Source organism: Berghia stephanieae, chromosome 6, assembly GCF_034508935.2.
Source record: "Berghia stephanieae isolate SIO BIC M18660-M18661 chromosome 6, UCSD_Bste_1.3, whole genome shotgun sequence".
In the NCBI taxonomy this organism is placed as follows: Eukaryota; Metazoa; Mollusca; class Gastropoda; order Nudibranchia; family Aeolidiidae; genus Berghia; species Berghia stephanieae.
This window is the reverse complement of record NC_088365.1, coordinates 2,618,910-2,638,909: the sequence shown is the minus strand read 5'-3', so window position 1 is coordinate 2,638,909 and position 20,000 is coordinate 2,618,910. Positions and strand designations below refer to the sequence as shown.

Below are 20,000 nucleotides of genomic sequence, written 5' to 3'. Positions count from 1 at the left end.
AAACAAATTAGGCATTAGTCTTATAATATAGAGTGAAAAATAAAAATACTGTAAAAGAATTTAAAAAGTAGAAAGTTGTTTTCGTAGGAAGCAGGAACCAGAAAGAATCGAAATGTTCAAGCAAAGAGAAAAAAACCCTGAAATTAATGCATTCAAAGTTTAATAAAAAAAAAAAATAATCAATTGGTTAAGAAACTATGTTGGGTATACCAAAATCATATAGAAATCACGATTTCGAAAGTTTCCAAACTTGCGTCTTGGTTTGTTTTTGTTAGTTTTTTGTTGTTGTTTTTTTTTTTTGTTGTTGTTGTTTTTTTTTTTTTTTTGTTGTTTTTCAGTTTTTAACAATGATAAATAATAATACATGGCATTTATATCGCGCATTTTCATCACTGTGTGATGATTAATGCACATTACGAATAAATATACAACCGTTTCATATAAATATTATATAACACGTACACCACAATGATATCAACAGCAGCAGTGTAGGTACATTGGACAAGACTGGTGGTAAATGGTCGAAGTGAATGTTGAGTTGTCGATATGTGTGTGTGTTGGTCGATGATCAGTGATGGTATCGGTGTCGATGGTGTGTGTCGATGCCGTGTTGTTTCCGTCGGCCACCGCGACTATGACTTGTAGTTCAAAAAGTTTTATTTTTGCCTAGGCATCTGACAAATCCGCGCGTTGGGCCGTAAATAGATACCAGGGACGGCTGGTAATAATGGGCAGGGTGGGCAAATACCAGCCTGTTTTTTCAAGTTATATGCTGTATTACCAGGTCCGAAATAATCAAATCTAAATTAGATAATTTCAAAAGTTACTACTTAAAATTGATACTTTGTACTGAAATCAATTTGTGTGTATTTTTGATAGATTGCGAATCACCATGCATCCCGTAATACATAAACCAGGATACGCTCCTGTTCTTTTTATCACCCCCCCCCAACCACTCCACTCCACTCCGCCCACATCGTCATCTCATCGTCACGTCGCCTGACGGTAGCAGCTTCTTATGGTTCACACTATTATGTTATGACGATCGACCCAATCAGCAAAGTCCGGTCCGCATTCGTGCACCGTCGCGAACCCGCCTGGTAGCATCGTCACAACACACCTTTCGACTAGATGCTCTGCCGTTTCGGGTTCTTGTCCACAGCGTGGACATAAAGGACAGGAAGTTAGACCCCACTGATGTAACGCACCGGCCGTTAGGCAGCTCCTCGACCGAAGCCGATTCGCAGCTACCCAGTGTCTCCTCTTACTGGTATCAAAGCCTGGCAACTTCTCACCAAGCTTAGAGGAGTGTAGGTCCCGCCCCCACGAGGGATTGAATTCGTCCAAACCGACTTCCATCTCGTATGTGCAGCTCTGTCCGTAGTCAGGGATTCTGCGTACAAGGGTTGCCGGGACTTATTTCGGCTCGAAACGGGGGCACCGTTCATTATGCGCATGAGAGGGGTATCCCCATTCCCTCTCTCTTTGATCTTACTCAGCCAGTTTCCCGTAATGGTCTCTCTCCGGACATCGGGGGGCTGGATCGCTGCCATTACCGGGCCCCATTCTCTAGGGGTTGTTGCTAGCGTTCCCGACACTATGTGCATCGACTTGCGAAGTTTTACATCCACCTTCTCAACGTTTCTGCTTCTACCCCACACTGGAGCGCAATACTCCGCGGTGGAATAGCATAGTGCCAGGGCAGATGTTCTCAGGAGCGCTTGGCTAGCGCCCCAAGTCGATCCCGCCAGCTTCCCCAGAAGACTATTCCGCTTCTCTATCTTCCGGGCAACCCCTTCGAGATGAGCCCGATAGGTAAGGCTGCGATCCAACGTCACCCCTAAATATTTTGGACGCGGCTCATATGGGAGTGGCTGGTCCCCGACTAGGACATTCAGTTTACGGGTGTGCCAACCACTGCATAAGTGAAATGCAGTGGCCACGGTTTTTGAAGTGTTCATCTTCAGGTACCACTTGTCAAAGTAGGATTTGAGTCTGGTGACGTCCTCGCTGAGTACGCTCTCGAGACGGGTCCACACTTTACTCTGAGTAACGAGTGCCCAGTCGTCTGCGTATCCCAGCCTCAGGGAGGAAGTGTTCGGCATATCGCTAATGTAAACGTTAAACAACATTGGCGCAAGTACCGACCCCTGAGGGACCCCATTCTTCAATTTCCTTACTTTGCTCGTGACGTCTCCCAGCGCGACGTGGAATTGCCTTTCCCCTAAGATCGAAGAGAACAACTTCAAGGTCTTTTTGCACCTTATGATTTTTGCAAGTTTGAGCATTAACCCATCGCACCAGACCGTATCGTACGCCGCTGATAGGTCTATAAACACAGCACCTGTTTGCTGTTTTCTCTCGAACCGTGCTCAATATGCTCTGTAAGGGCAATGACCTGCTCCGTGGTGCACCTCCCTTCCCTGAAGCCTGCCTGCTCTGGTGGCAGGGCAGCGTCTAGGACCGGCCCCCATCGGTTTAATAGAACACGCTCCAACAATTTGTAAAGACAGCTCAGCAGCGATATGGGTCTGTAACTGTCTGCCTCCTTCGCCGGCTTCCCTGGCTTCAGGATGGCAACTATCTTCGCGTGCTTCCACACTTGTGGAAGCTTTCCTTTTGCAAGGACGTCCGACATTGCCTCTGCTAGCCAGGCCCGTGCCCTGGGGCCCAGATGCGTCACCATATCGGGATATACACCATCTATCCCTGCTGCTTTGCCGTTCTTTACTTCGCTAATGGCTGCACCCACTTCTCGGGACTGAACGGGGCCGTCCAGTCCGACTCCTCCGCAGGTAGCGAGTCCAAAATCGTACGGTACGCCTTGCGGACACCGCGCTCAAAAGCCTGATTAGGGACCCGCTTGCTACGGTTCTTAATATTCTTGGCAATTGTGTCTGCCTCGCATTCCGGTGCAGCCTTCGCGAAATTCCGATCTGGGTCCAATTTCTTTATCAGACGCCAAGCGTGGCGGCTGGAGTGTGTAAAGTCGAGACTTTCCACGGTCTCCTGCCACCGTTGCTTCCTTCCCTCTGCCAGAGACTGGAGTAGTCTATCGGCTGTGTCCTGGGACTGGGTCTGCTGGTACTCTCGGTACAGCTCTTCCGACTCTGCTGTCCAGCAAGGGGTGTAGAATTTCCGTTTGCCCCGTGGAATAGAGCGTTGAGCGCTCTTAACCAGTAGCCTACTAAATCTGGTTATATTCTTGGACTTGGGAGGAATGGCAGGGCAGACCTGCTCGATATAGGAACTGAATTCCTCCCAGTCAGCCTTCCTGAAATTCCATCTGCAAAGTGGGAGAGACTGCACCCTCGGTATTGTCACCCCAGCTGTGACAAGAACCGGCCTGTGCTGGCTATGCGGAAAGTCCCCGAGGACTGTCCGCTTCACCTGCAACGGTTCACCGTTCGCGCCTTTCGTTACGAGGGTGAGGTCTGGAGTATACTCCTTCTTATGGCGGGTACCCCGGAAGGTACCCTTGGCTGTAGGATCGTACACTAGGTGCAGATCATTACAGTCCATCCATGAGCGGAGTTGTCTTCCTGCCTCGTTGCAGTCTCGGTAGCCCCATTCGTGATGGTGGCTATTAAAGTCTCCCAGACAGATGGAAGGATGGCTGACCACCGGTACCGGTGGTGTAGTCCAAGTCGCTCTAGGTGGTTTGTAAATATTATGCAAACACAGTCCACCTACTTCCACGGAAATTCGGTTCACCCCATTGCTGTCCGTTACGCTCTCAATGACCCTTACCTTCGATGGCTCTTTAGCGTAAACGCTAACCCCTCCTTTGAGCCTCGAAGTGTCCTCGCGTTGGACCACCGTATAGCCTGGGATCTGGAATCGGGAAGATTGCGCGCCTGAATAAAGGTGGGTCTCCTGTAAAAGGAGGATATCAACGCAATGAACGGCCAGTAGCTTTGATAAAAGCTCATTTTTTGCCATACTCTGGCTCTCGACGTTCAGGGACAATATACGCGTCAGTTCGCCATCCCCGCCGTCGCATTTTCCAATCGGCAGGCCGCGAATCGATTGATGCATGGGACGTTTGCTTTTTTCTCGGACGTGCCGACGACCCGGGCGACACGAACGCGGTATTATTTGGCTAGGCGGCAGACCGCTTCGCCATTGACGGGACTGTTTGGGACTCGACATAAGGACAATAGTGTGGCGCCCGGGATAGGGCTGCTATTCGGGCACCGGGTTTGGATCAAATTTAGTCACACACCGGGGCGAGCAGCTCATGTGGCTCGTTGGCTCGATACCCGGGATGGTCTCGTGACGGTCGACCGGGATTTACACCTTTGCCCTCCCGTGTGCCTCAAGCCCCTCACCAACTGCAAGGTAAAGATCCACGAGGGGGGCCTGACGGTGATTTTGCTGTCTGGCCTCTCTAGTACTAGGTCGGGCTAATTCAAATGAGCCCACCTTATTAACCAGTGTACACTAAATAGAGATTTTGGCAAACGAACTTTTTCTTATTTATTGCCTTACTTGTGCTGGGAAGGTTCCAGTATTGAATTAAATTTATTAATTTACTAATATTATATCAATTTAGTATTAGTTTGTGTTGTTTTAATATATTTGTTTATCCATTTAAATTATTTCTTTTTTTTTCCCCTCGTTTTCTTTAGTGTTTCTCAAAACTCATTTATTTAAATTGTTTTCTTATTTGTTTGTTGTTGTTGTTGTTGTTTTTTGTTGTTGTTTTTTGTTTTGTTTTTTAACAAATTAATTTGTTAATTCTTTTTTTTTTATTATTCTTAAAGTAATTACCGCTGTATTTTTATTGCCAGACTAAATATTTTTGCAAAACAATGTAATTTTCTATTGTATTCCCTCTAATAAAACAAAACACTTTTATTCAAAAGTCACGACTAAATAAATATATAAAATACAACCACCATTTTGGTTTTCTCAACAATTGAATTAGTATACGAGAAATACTCTTCTGAGTAAGGAGATAGTTGAATTCTAAGTTATAGAGGAAATACGGAAGGGTGGGCAGATTCCGTACTTGCCCGTCCTGAAGCTAATACATACACAAGATGGCTCGCGATGAAGAGGCGGGAAGCAAGGGATTGGTTGGGTAAGGAGCAAAGATAACACGGTAATTATTGTGACGATAGTCAAACGAATACATGAGGAGAGATTGGTAACATTATTTTGTCTTAATTATATTGTATGAAGTATTGGCGAAAGCCTAATATTAAATAAATGTTGTTTTTGTTTGTCTTATTTTGACTATGGAACTGATACTGATACTTGTCATAGCAGACCTGCCTACTTTAGATAGGAAAATAAAAATCGTAGTTTTCAGGGCTAATAAAATCGTAGATATTTTAACTACCCTTTAAAAAATCACCGGAATTTTCGTCTGTTTTGATAGATATCAAATTTTAAAAAACGAGAAAAAATAATTGGAAACGTAATAATGATGGTGATGGTGGTATAGTGGTAGCGGTGGTGGTAGTAGTAATGATGATGGTAATATTATTATTATTATTATTATTATTATTATTATTATTATTATTATTATTATTATTATTATTATTATTATTATTATTATTATTATTATTATTATTATTATTATTATTATTATTATTATTATTATTATTATTATTATTATTATTATTATTATTATTATTATTATTATTATTATTGTTATTATTATTATTATTATTATTATTATTATTATTATTATTATTATTATCATTGTTATTATTATTGTACGTATTGGTGGTATTACTATTGTTGTATTTTTTTTTGGTGGTTATTAATGGTATCAGTTTATTGTTTGGTCCCATTTGCCATTATTTTCCACTTTCATGTATGTGGTCATCAAATTGTATGATTAATTGGCGAAAGCCTAAGATTGAATAAATTTTGTAATATCGTATGGTAACCATCATTGTCGACGACATCGTCGTTGTCATCATAATCATCATCATCATCATCATCATCATTAACAACAACAACAACAATATTAACAACAAGTACAACAATAGAAATAAAAACAATATCAACATCACCATACAATTTCCGTCATCGTCTCCACAACTATCATTCTAACCAACAGCACCACCAAAACCACTACCATAATTACCCTCACCGCCTCGTCTTCCTCCTCCTCCTCCACCACCACCACCACCGCTACCACTATTCCAACCACTACCACCACCGGCACAATCATTCTGACCACCAAGACAGCAGTAAAAATTATGCAATTTGAGCTCTGAATGAAACTCGAGTCATATCGCTGTTGTTGCTTCTCCATGAAAACTTTAAGGTTACTACGTACTACTGAAAACCAGAAATATGTAAAAGCAATATTAATATCGCCGTTGAGGGATTAAAGCATCTCTTTAATTTTTCGAGTGAAGGAAATGGACTTGTATTGTCAAGGTGTTGTCGCATTATGTCTCGTCGCTTTATTTTTTAGTTGTATTCTCTTTCGTGATTCATTTTTGATTACGTTTGGAAGAATTAAAATCTACTGGTATTGTCATTTCATTGTGAATGTGATTATTGGTGGTTGAAATATTTTTTGTTTAAAGGCGAAAAAAAAATCAAAAAAAATTTTTATTAAAAAAAAAACAAAAAAATAAAAAAAAAAAAATATATCATATATATATATATATATATATATATATATATATATATATATATATATATATATATATATATATATATATGACCGAATCCTCTTTGCCCAACCACTGTAAATAGGCTAGAACCGCCACTGATAGATACATATTCTACTCAATAAAATGTATTTATTAACCCTTTCTTTACCAACTATAGAAAAATCGTCACATTCGTTACGATACAACCAACATTTTCTTAGTCAAATGTCTTTTGTACATCACAAAATTTAAAGAAATTGAACACAGTGTGTTGTTGAATATGTTTAGCTTAATAAATTATGTATGGCACGAACTTATTGCTATTATGACTGAGTGATTTTTAAAAAATCAATTTTTGTCAGTTGGGTGTGATAGTTTTGGGGGAAATCCTGAAAATGGCTGGTAAGGGAAGAGTTAATACTTCTCCAAGTCTTGTAAGTTTGACTATGATCTGAATTTACAGCATCGATATGACTACGGCGTGCCATTGTACATCTTTGCAGGTCTGATTACGAGACCCAATGTGTGTGCAATCGCACTTTATTCATACACACGCACACAAAACAACAACAATAACAAAAACAAAATGGAGTATACATTGGTCACGTGGTGTTACCTAACGTAATTTATCAGAAATTGTCTAAGAAATAACGTCAGATTCATTCGGTCTACAATTTAAACAGGGAGTTACTTTCTGTTGACATGAATAATAATAATGATAATAATAATAATAATAATAATAATAATAATAATAATAATAATAATAATAATAATAATAATAATAATAATAATAATGATAGTAATGATGATGATGATGATGATGATGATGATGATGATGATGATGATGATGATAATGATAATAGTAATAATAATAATAATAATAATAATAATAATAATAATAATTATTATTATTATTATTATTATTATTATTATTATTATTATTATTATTATTATTATAAGTATTATTATTATTATTATTATTATTATTATTATTATTATTATTATTATTATTATTATTATTACTATCATTATTATTATAACAATGATACAGTGAAGATATTAATGATGGTGGAGATGATGATAATGATGTTGATGATGATGATTATGATGATGATGATGATGATGATGATGATGATGATGATGATAATGATGATGATGATGACGATGCTGATGATGATGATGATGACGATAAAGAATATATTATATCAATCTACACAAGCGTTCATATTTCACCATATGTTCTTAGAACTGAAGACATAACACTTCGCAATTATTAATACACCATTACGTTCATAATTTATCCACGCCTCACACCCCCCGCCCTTAACCTCTCCCCAACCCCCGCCCCTCCCACTCCTGTGATCGTCTCCCGCCGTGGTTGAAATAAACACTAGTCTATTAGACACAATAGACTCATCTAGCGTATAGGATAGATTCCCCTGGCACAATAGACCAACGCCAAAAGGCTACGGAGGTGCAAAGACTGGAAACGGTTCACACTTTATATCCTTTTTAAAAAACATTTTTACCCTATCTTTTTCACCCTAAAAAAAAAAAGCAAGGGCTTGGGGGGGGGGGGGGCGTTGTGAAAAAGAGGGGGTAGAGGTTTGTACGGAGGTGGGGTGGGGGGGGGGGCGGACGGAGAATTTTCATGTATGGATGAACAATTAAAACATATTTTGCATGCAGTGGGATCTTGGGGCTGTTTAGTTGAAAATGAATTAATAAAAATAATAGGAATATATCATGATTGAATGCAGCGCGGATGATTCAACAGGGACGACGGAATTGAAAAGATAATTCGTGAGAAGTCATTGAAAAAGATCTGTCTGGTTGGGGGAAAAAAACAAAACTCTAAGGGTCTGCTCACATACAACGTGTAAAGTTGTAGAGTCTAAAAATGACTTAGGGCTATCCCACACCGGAGACTAACTTCGACGACCCGGCACTGCCATCCGTCCTCTGTCGTCTTCCGGATAAAGACGTCGGGCACAGACAAAATACTAAGAATAAAGAGAAGAGCCTCTAGACCTACCCCCTAGCTCACTTTGCTGCGCTGCGTTGCGGACTGACGCCTAGGTTATTCTAGTCTTCCCTTGGAATAGACCATAAAGACACATTTCCCCATGGGTATGAATAAAAGGAATGTTATATTTTATATTTTATATTTTTAAGAATAATTTGAACACAATAATAATAATTATTATTATTATTATTATTATTCGGGTCAAATCCTTGAAATTAGCGAATTTATTTAATAATAAAGTGCTCTTCAAGAGCACTAAATGCTAGTGCGGGGCGGTCCTTGGCAAGCTTAAGGACCACGGTCCTACGGTCCCTGGGAAATGAAATCCGCAAGGACCGGTCCTAGGACCGGCGGTCCTTTTCGACATTGAACATTCCTGAGAGACCGTTTTGACCTTTGGGACCATGGGATCGTTCATTCTTGAACCGTTAAAGACCGCTAGGCTACACGATGAAAACCGTGGTCTACAGGAGTAAAACACACGGAGTAGTCACACTCATTTCAAATTGTAACCTAATTAGAGAAGAGGGGTGATGCCTTCTTTATTTGATCACAGTACTTCATTGTTACTTCGATAATTTAGCGTGAATAAAATTTGAAATTTATCCCCATTAACGGAGATAATGGAATCACCCAAGGCGTTGATCGAGTTGTTCGTGGCGTTTATACACACACGCAACTCCTACCTCCCCCCCCCCCCCCCACACACACACACATGAGAGGGCAGCGAGCATTGAAGAGTAAGAGAGAGACGTGAAGTTATAATAAGAGGGGGTGGATGCGGTAATAAGTAATAAGTAATAAGTGGGGTCGATGGTGACTTTTCGCCAGATCTAACAAACCCAGCTACCCATTCACTGCTGAGTAGACAGGGATTCAGAAAAAAACTCGACTACACCCGGGATCGATCTCTGGCCCTTTGCGTATAAAGTAGTGCGGGGCGGTCCTTGGCAAGCTTAAGGACCACGGTCCTACGGTCCCTGGGAAATGAAATCCGCAAGGACCGGTCCTAGGACCGGCGGTCCTTTTCGACATTGAACATTCCTGAGAGACCGTTTTGACCTTTGGGACCATGGGATCGTTCATTCTTGAACCGTTAAAGACCGCTAGGCTACACGATGAAAACCGTGGTCTACAGGAGTAAAACACACGGAGTAGTCACACTCATTTCAAATTGTAACCTAATTAGAGAAGAGGGGTGATGCCTTCTTTATTTGATCACAGTACTTCATTGTTACTTCGATAATTTAGCGTGAATAAAATTTGAAATTTATCCCCATTAACGGAGATAATGGAATCACCCAAGGCGTTGATCGAGTTGTTCGTGGCGTTTATACACACACGCAACTCCTACCTCCCCCCCCCCCCCCCACACACACACATGAGAGGGCAGCGAGCATTGAAGAGTAAGAGAGAGACGTGAAGTTATAATAAGAGGGGGTGGATGCGGTAATAAGTAATAAGTAATAAGTGGGGTCGATGGTGACTTTTCGCCAGATCTAACAAACCCAGCTGCCCATTCACTGCTGAGTAGACAGGGATTCAGAAAAAAACTCGACTACACCCGGGATCGATCTCTGGCCCTTTGCGTATAAAGAGAGTGCTCTATCAACTGAGCTATCGGGGTCCCCAAATATTCTATTGGACCTTTTAAAAATACAGACGTTATAACTGGTTTTTTTGGAAGGAAGAAACTAATGAAACTCATATTATTTGATTAGTTAAAACACCAAACGAAATTTTAATATTATTGTATTATTTTAAATGACAACAATGCGATAGAAAGGAGTGGCGACAAGAGATGGACAAAAGAAAACAAAAAATCAGACTTGCAACTTGCTAGGTTTGAGACACACACACACACACACACACACACACACACACACACATCTTTAGTAGTCACATACATTTCAAACAATAACCCATTAGAGAAGAGGGGTCATGCCTTCATCATAGATCATTGTCATTGCCATCATTATGGTGTAGTAAATTTTGAAATTTACCCCGTATAATGGAATCGTCCAAGGCGTGCGCCTCCTGTTCCCCCCATCTCACACACGAAAGGGCGGGTTGCGGAGTGGAGGGAGGTGGTCGTCTGCCTCTATGGTCGTCTGTGTCGTTTAGTGTATGGCAAAGGGGGGTGGGTGCGATTAATTAAGTGGGATGGGTGGTGATTGGTGGAAGATAGGCAAAGGACCGAGGCAACGAATCGCTGGGGAAGTAGTATGGCGCCAGACCGTTGAAAGGTGATAAGAAGTGAGGACCGCCGGCGGTCTTCCTCTTTGGGACCGGACCACGGTTCACAGCTAAAAGACCGTGGGACCGGTCCTCGGTCCGGTCCTCAGCGCGGCACTAGTATAAAGAGAGTGCTCTATCAACTGAGCTATCGGGGTCCCCAAATTTTCTATTGGACCTTTTAAAAATACAGACGTTATAACTGTTTTTTTTTGGAAGGATGAAACTAATGAAACTCATATTATTTGATTAGTTAAAACACCAAACGAAACTTTAATATTATTGTATTATTTTAAATGACAACAATGCGATAGAAAGGAGTGGCGACAAGAGATGGACAAAAGAAAACAAAAAATCAGACTTGCAACTTGCTAGGTTTGAGACACACACACACACACACACACACACACACACATCTTTAGTAGTCACATACATTTCAAACAATAACCCATTAGAGAAGAGGGGTCATGCCTTCATCATAGATCATTGTCATTGCCATCATTATGGTGTAGTAAATTTTGAAATTTACCCCGTATAATGGAATCGTCCAAGGCGTGCGCCTCCTGTTCCCCCCATCTCACACACGAAAGGGCGGTTTGCGGAGTGGAGGGAGGTGGTCGTCTGCCTCTATGGTCGTCTGTGTCGTTTAGTGTATGGCAAAGGGGGTGGGTGCGATTAATTAAGTGGGATGGGTGGTGATTGGTGGAAGATAGGCAAAGGACCGAGGCAACGAATCGCTGGGGAAGTAGTATGGCGCCAGACCGTTGAAAGGTGATAAGAAGTGAGGACCGCCGGAGGTCTTCCTCTTTGGGACCGGACCACGGTTCACAGCTAAAAGACCGTGGGACCGGTCCTCGGTCCGGTCCTCAGCGCGGCACTACTAAATGCCAAAGCCTCAAAGCTCTTTGCAATATACTAATCAAGCCATAAACACACTTATACCAAGCCAAGCAGACACAAACAACAGTTGCACACACTAACTATGCAAGTTTTACTAAATGAAATTGACATTCAACAAAATGGAATCAAACAATAATACGAATATTTAACTTATCAAGAAGAAAATTTTAATGTTAATTTCATATATCTAGATTCCAAATAAGACTTGGCATTCATGGGATTTGAGGAGTATGATAAATATTATTCTTGAACTTCTGTGTCTGAAATGCCGAGCTCGTTCCGAAAGCGCGCTCTCAAGTGGGATTAACTCACTCAATCATAGAGATCTTTAATACTTTTCAAAGTAGCAAAATATCTATTAAAAATGAGCATGTGCATAGATTGTTTTATTCAACTATCATTAACATGTACAAATTAAGAACATTAGCTTTGATACAACGCCTATAATTTGTCTCAGAAAAATGTAATAAATAGGCAAGGGGTAAAAGTAACCCCGGGTATACTACGGATATAGTCGATTTTAGGATTGAGTTAGTTAAGAATACTGTTAAGATAATAATAAGTTAATAAGTTAAGAATAAGGTCGCAGGTTCAAACCCCACCACCGCCGCGAAAAAAATTTTTTATTCTCTATTGTCTTCTGGCACTTTTCTACTCACTTCATATCTTGTTGTTACCAACATAAGTGCCTGCTCCACTCACTTTTCTGAATTAAAAATTCACCCCATACACCGGAGCATACTCAATGTCTCAATCGTTTCTATGTTATATGTTTGTGATGAGAATATTGGCTATTAAGCTTAACTGCTGGTCAAAATTACTTCGCGATGGTGGTGAACGAATCGGCGATCTCAAGAAGTGGGTGAGAGAGGGATCTAGAAATGACTTTGGGTTTGAAACGAATATTTTTGTGTTCGTGGATAGCTCACACGGTAGAGCCACGCTCTCATCTGCCAGGCGGAGTTGTCGTACCAATAAGGTCGCAGGTTCAAACCCCACCACCGCCGCGAAAAAAATTTTTTATTCTCTATTGTCTTCTGGCACTTTTCTACTCACTTCATATCTTGTTGTTACCAACATAAGTGCCTGCTCCACTCACTTTTCTGAATTAAAAATTCACCCCATACACCGGAGCATACTCAATGTCTCAATCGTTTCTATGTTATATGTTTGTGATGAGAATATTGGCTATTAAGCTTAACTGCTGGTCAAAATTACTTCGCGATGGTGGTGAACGAATCGGCGATCTCAAGAAGTGGTTGAGAGAGGGATCTAGAAATGACTTTGGGTTTGAAACGAATATTTTTGTGTTCGTGGATAGCTCACACGGTAGAGCCACGCTCTCATCTGCCAGGCGGAGTTGTCGTACCAATAAGGTCGCAGGTTCAAACCCCACCACCGCCGCGAAAAAAAAAAAATTTATTCTCTATTGTCTTCTGGCACTTTTCTACTCACTTCATATCTTGTTGTTACCAACATAAGTGCCTGCTCCACTCACTTTTCTGAATTAAAAATTCACCCCCTACACCGGAGCATACTCAATGTCTCAATCGTTTCTATGTTATATGTTTGTGATGAGAATATTGGCTATTAAGCTTAACTGCTGGTCAAAATTACTTCGCGATGGTGGTGAACGAATCGGCGATCTCAAGAAGTGGGTGAGAGAGGATCTAGAAATGACTTTGGGTTTGAAACGAATATTTTTGTGTTCGTGGATAGCTCACACGGTAGAGCCACGCTCTCATCTGCCAGGCGGAGTTGTCGTACCAATAAGGTCGCAGGTTCAAACCCCACCACCGCCGCGAAAAAAAAAAATTTTATTCTCTATTGTCTTCTGGCACTTTTCTACTCACTTCATATCTTGTTGTTACCAACATAAGTGCCTGCTCCACTCACTTTTCTGAATTAAAAATTCACCCCATACACCGGAGCATACTCAATGTCTCAATCGTTTCTATGTTATATGTTTGTGATGAGAATATTGGCTATTAAGCTTAACTGCTGGTCAAAATTACTTCGCGATAGTGGTGAACGAATCGGCGATCTCAAGAAGTGGGTGAGAGAGGGATCTAGAAATGACTTTGGGTTTGAAACGAATATTTTTGTGTTCGTGGATAGCTCACACGGTAGAGCCACGCTCTCATCTGCCAGGCGGAGTTGTCGTACCAATAAGGTCGCAGGTTCAAACCCCACCACCGCCGCGAAAAAAAAAAATTTTATTCTCTATTGTCTTCTGGCACTTTTCTACTCACTTCATATCTTGTTGTTACCAACATAAGTGCCTGCTCCACTCACTTTTCTGAATTAAAAATTCACCCATACACCGGAGCATACTCAATGTCTCAATCGTTTCTATGTTATATGTTTGTGATGAGAATATTGGCTATTAAGCTTAACTGCTGGTCAAAATTACTTCGCGATGGTGGTGAACGAATCGGCGATCTCAAGAAGTGGGTGAGAGAGGGATCTAGAAATGACTTTGGGTTTGAAACGAATATTTTTGTGTTCGTGGATAGCTCACACGGTAGAGCCACGCTCTCATCTGCCAGGCGGAGTTGTCGTACCAATAAGGTCGCAGGTTCAAACCCCACCACCGCCGCGAAAAAAATTTTTTATTCTCTATTGTCTTCTGGCACTTTTCTACTCACTTCATATCTTAAGAATACTATGTGACTTCTATATGAACAACCAAAGCCGGCTAAAATACGACTGCTGCAAACGGTGTCTGGAGAAGCACCTTAAGACACTAAATAGTTGAGCGCCCTAGTGGAGTAGACAAACAAATAATAATATTGTCGTTAAATACGCTGTCTTGCGACCAACTCTGGAAAAAGACAAGGAGAGGGGGGGGGGTTGATAGGGATAGGGGTGACATTGTATTCTCAATTTCCTTTTAATTGCTGGTTCTTAGTGGCGAAGACATTATCACCGTGGATCCGGTTTTAACTCTAATTGTTGTTGTGATCTTAAGATATAAACTCCTCCTCCTCCTCCTCCTCCTCCTCCTCCTCCTCCTCCTCCTCCTCCTCCTTTTCCTTCTTCTTCTTCTTCTTCTTCTTCTTCTTCTTCTTTCTTCTTCTCTTCTTCTTCTTCTTCTTCTTCTTCTTTTCTTCTTCTTTCTTCTTCTTCTTCTTCTTCTTCTTCTTCTTCTTCTTCTTCTTCTTCTTCTTCTTCTTCTTCTTCTTCATCATCTTTCTATCTCTCTCTTCTAATTCGTCTGACTCAGACTGAGTATAATGTCGATATACATATCTATCAAAAATACATTAATTAAATAAAAAAAGAAAAAATGAAGATATAAACATTTAAAAACAATAAAAATAATGATAACTGCAAGTAGGTTTTCCATTGCTGTAGTGATAATATCAAATTTTCTCACTCCTTCTTGGATTTATACGCCATTATGAAATGCTTTGTTTTTCACAAAGGATAATAATGACGTCTCGTATTATTACATTTGCTATTAGGCTACAATAGAATAGGGTTTTTCCTAACATAGAAGGGTATGATAAAACTGTTTAAAACGTAGTACCAATCTTCAAAGCCACTCATAGCGGGACTCGAACCATGGTCTTGCCAGTCACAAGCTGATATGATGCGCGAACGGGCGAAGCATTTCATAATAATATATCATAGACTTTCAAATGATTGGAAAATACTGGTTATAGTATCGTGTCATAGCGTAAAATACTTAAAACGCAAAGCTTGTGTCAATTCAGGCGTAATTGAGTAACCGCCACATTAACTCACTCAATCCTAGAGATTTTTGCTACTTTTCAAAATTGGAAAAAAATGGATTAAAAAATTAGCGAGTGCATACATATTTTTATTCAACTATCATTAACATGTAAAAATTAAAGACATTAGCTTTGATACTACGCCTACAATTTGTCTCTGAAAAATGAAATAAATAAGCATGGGGTAAAGTAACCCGGGTAAACTACGGTTATAGTCGCTGTTAGGGTTGAGTGAGTTAATGCAGAGATATTTAATATAAGAAAAAGGGCGTCTAACAACCGACTAATTCGGTGTCACTCAATTTGTCTTTTACGACATGGTTTACTGGGTGTGTTGTGCATGTTAATTAAAACATTATAAAGCACATTGAGCATGGAAATGATATATTATTAAACTACTTGATTAATCATCATAATATTTATTTTTCCAACTTGCACATTGACATGGCTGCAAAAAAATTCGTGGAATAAAAACCATATTGTGTTTCGTATGCAACGTATAATTATCTTTTTTTTTTTTAAAAACTTGAGGCTTTTACGGCCACTTCAGGGGCAACCATAGTGTGAATCCTCAACTCCTTAGGTGTCAAATTACACATTATCTACCACGATATGGCATTACAATATTGTTACCGAAGTGTCTCCTTCTTTGGAATCGGTAACTCAACACTATTTATGAATTTCAGAGCATTGAGTACAATATTATTGTTATTCTTATGTCAAACTCTTCAGTGTTGATGCAAATGAATTAAATCATCCTATTTCGTTTTTTTATTATGTAATGTTATAAGCACACAATAGGCTTACAAAGACGTTAGGTTCCATAAAGAAGAGTTTATTCCGGTTTTATGAAGAAGAGGTCATTCCGGTCTTTGTTGTGTAAAACGCGAAATAGCGATTGAGGGTTGACTACCAAAGCCCGCTGTCCCATTTTGATCCTTTAGGGAAAACTACAATCTTTTATGTCATTCATTTAGTGGAAATATTTGTGTTTTGTTTGCTCCATGAAATATCCTTATTATTTTGAAGCTTTAAATTTGTGACCCATCGTCTCAAAATGGTATTATGTCGGAACGAACCAGATGCTTAGAAGCCGAATTAAAGGTTAAAAAACTGGTCTAAAATATAAATTGTTGGCATTAGCACCCTGAAATATGGTATCCATTCTCCTCAATAAAACATACAAACTCAACACAAGTCTGATATTTCTGGCTATAAATACAATTTTCAACTTCTTAACCAACCCGACTTAATACCGTTTTGAGGCGAAGGGTCACATTTGGTCTCGTGATTCTATGAAGACCAGCGGATTGCGTAAGAGTGTTTACCTGATTTTCCATCTTGATGTGACTTAGCCGGTTTTGAAAATCACATGCTCAGCTTCTTACCCTCGCAAAGTATATTCTTTTAGGATTAAAAGTTGGGCTGATCTTATCAAGCTTGTATGGACAGGAAGCTCAAAAAAAAAATCTGGGTATGGGTTTAAAATGTATCAAATGTGTTTGAGATAAAGGTCCTACTCGTTAAAATACACAGAACCCTGCCACTTGCAGTGTCAGTTGCAGTTAATTCAAAAAAAAAAAAGAGCTACAGACGAAACTTCTAATCTATTTACCGGGGTAGAGACTGCCATTGGTCTGCTGAGTCACACCCGTCGCTGCTCTCAACAATACTGATGAGACCAAAGCCATACAGGGCGCAAACCATCGTCTCTTGAACTATGGAGTTCTTACACCGACAAACATATACACACACACAGACATAATTCATCTTTCTGTACTTACTCCATCCCAGGGCAAACAGGTGTGAACCAGCTAGGCGGGGTGTTCGTCAATGGTCGTCCCTTGCCAGAGCATGTCCGAAGACGTATTGTGGAATTGGCCCAGATGGGCGTCCGACCATGCGACATTTCCAGACAGTTGCTGGTTAGTCATGGATGCGTCTCCAAAATTCTTACAAGATTCTACGAAACTGGTTCCATCAAACCAGGATCCATTGGAGGAAGCAAGCCAAAAGTCAGGGTAAATATGACCATAACTTGACCATAAAATGTTGATTATTTACAACCCCCCCCCCACACACACACACACACCCGCCCCCTCTCCCCCCCCCAACCCCCACAAAATCAAAATTTTAAAAACAAAACAACAACAACACCAACGAAAAGAAAAAAAAAAACAAAAAAACAACCAGAGCAAATTCTTATGCCCTTTAGTTTTTAGATAAAACATATTTCTCAAGAGGATTATGATATTCTAAAACATTATGATGTACCTACAATCCTTAAATCACCCTTATTATCTTTAATAAAACAAAAACCATGGTAGTTCAAGGAATATCCATATACCGCAAGCATTATGTTTTACTTAAAATAATTTTTAAAAGATCTTTATACCTAAGCAAGGAACCAGATAGACTTTATAGCAGTATCATCAAGATTCAGAAATGGCATATTAAATTGCAAAACCTACCCAGGCGCCGATGTAGACAGTGACCATGTCCCAGTTGTTTGTACAGTAAGGATAAAGTTTAAAGCTATTCAGAGAACAGCTGGTAGAATAAAGAGGGATTACAGGTTATGCAAAGACAATGGCATACAAACAAAAATGAGAGAAGAATTTGAAAATGCACTCATGATACAAAGCCAAAGTGAACCTGATAACGAAAAATGTGAAAAACAATTTGATATATTCCAAAAGTGTGTCAAAGCAACTACAGAAAAGCATTTACCAATAGCTCAAACAAACAGCAAAAAGGAATGGATGACAAATGAAATTCTAAACCTATTTGAAGAAAGACGAAAATGCAACAGAGGGTCTGCAGAATACCAAACATTGAACAACCACATTAAATCCAAATGCATCGAGGCACACGAGAACTATCTAGACTGGAAATGCTGCGAAATCGAAAGAGAATACAAACCCAACCCCCAACAAGCTCACCAAAGAATAAAAGAACTATCAGGGAAAAGGAAAAGCAAAGCAGCAGGAAGTTGTATCCAAAACAAACAAGGGGAACTGCTATTTGAAGAACAACATATAGAAAGCCGATGGGTAGAATACATAGGCGAACTGTACAATGATCCAAATAGAAATGAACCACCACTGAAATTCAAAGAACCATTAAGCGGACCAAACATCACCAAAAGTGAAATTGAACATGCCATGGAACGAATGAAGGATGGTAAAGCAACAGGCCCTGATGAAATATCTGTAGAGGTATTAAAAAGCCTAGGAGATCTAGCAATTGATGAACTTCACATATTATTCAACAATATATACAATACTGGGAAAATTCCAGAAGATCTCTGTAACTCTATTTTCATAGCAATACCAAAGAAAGCAGGTGCAGTCAGATGCGAAAATTTTAGAACTATAAGTTTAATAAGTCACATCAACAAAATACTGTTGCGTATAATTATCAACAGGCTAAGGAATAAGATTAACCCCGAAATCGCAGAAGAACAATATGGATTCCAACCTGACAGAGGGACAAGGAACGCAATATACCTCCTCCGTGTTTTAAGTGAAAGAGCTATACAGGTTCAGACCCCACTATACCTCTGTTTTGTCGACTACAAAAAAGCTTTTGATAGAGTACGCCACGAAGAAATACTAAAACAACTGCACTCCATTGGCGCTGATGAGAAAGACCTCAGACTCATGCAAACATTATACTACACCCAGCAGGCATCTATCAAAATCGGAAACTCTACAGGAAATTCCATTCCTATTAAGAAAGGAGTCCGTCAAGGGTGTGTTGCCTCACCAGATCTGTTTAATCTATACCAAGAAACAATCATGAGGGGCATAAATAATATGGAGGGAATAAAAGTAGGAGGTCACAACATAAATAATATAAGATACGCAGACGATACGGTACTCATTGCAACATCAGAAATCCAACTTCAAAAGATTGTTGACAAAGTGGTAGTAGATAGTGAAGCCAAGGGAATGGAAGTGAATATCACCAAAACAGAATGCATGGTAATACAGAAAAACCCCGAAAACAACAACACCCGCAATATAACGATTCACGGCGAGCAGCTTACCAACGTAGAAAGTTTTAAATACCTAGGTTCAATAGTGACAACAGATGGAAGATGTAACCGAGACATACGAGCAAGAATAACTCAAGCCAAACAGGCCTTCATGGACCTGGGAAACATTTTGAAAAACAAACAGATGTCGTTCGGGATTAGATTCCGAGTCTTGAAGTGCTACGTGTGGCCAATCTTGTTCTACGGATGCGAAAGCTGGACTACAAATGCAGAAACACAAAAGAACATTGAAGCTTTTGAAATGTGGTGCTTGAGAAGGATGCAGAGAATATCGTATACCGCACACAAAACGAACGAAGAAGTGCTAAAACAAACATACCAACAAAGGAAACTAATGCCCTTAATAGTGGATCGACAACTATCCTTTTTCGGACACATAGTAAGGAAAGATAAGAATGAATACCTGGCAAGTTGTGGAA

General features: G+C 40.1%; 1 protein-coding gene across 1 annotated transcript in view; it reads left to right on the top strand.

The window, feature by feature from the left end:
• LOC144975968 (uncharacterized) overlaps positions 1 to 20,000 on the top strand; it is a 90,856-nt gene that overhangs the window by 49,126 nt on the left and 21,730 nt on the right. Inside the window, exon 3 of the mRNA XM_078920210.1 lies at positions 17,316 to 17,542. Coding sequence (XP_078776336.1) covers positions 17,316 to 17,542 — 227 coding nt within the window. The remainder of the gene's footprint in view (positions 1 to 17,315; positions 17,543 to 20,000) is intronic.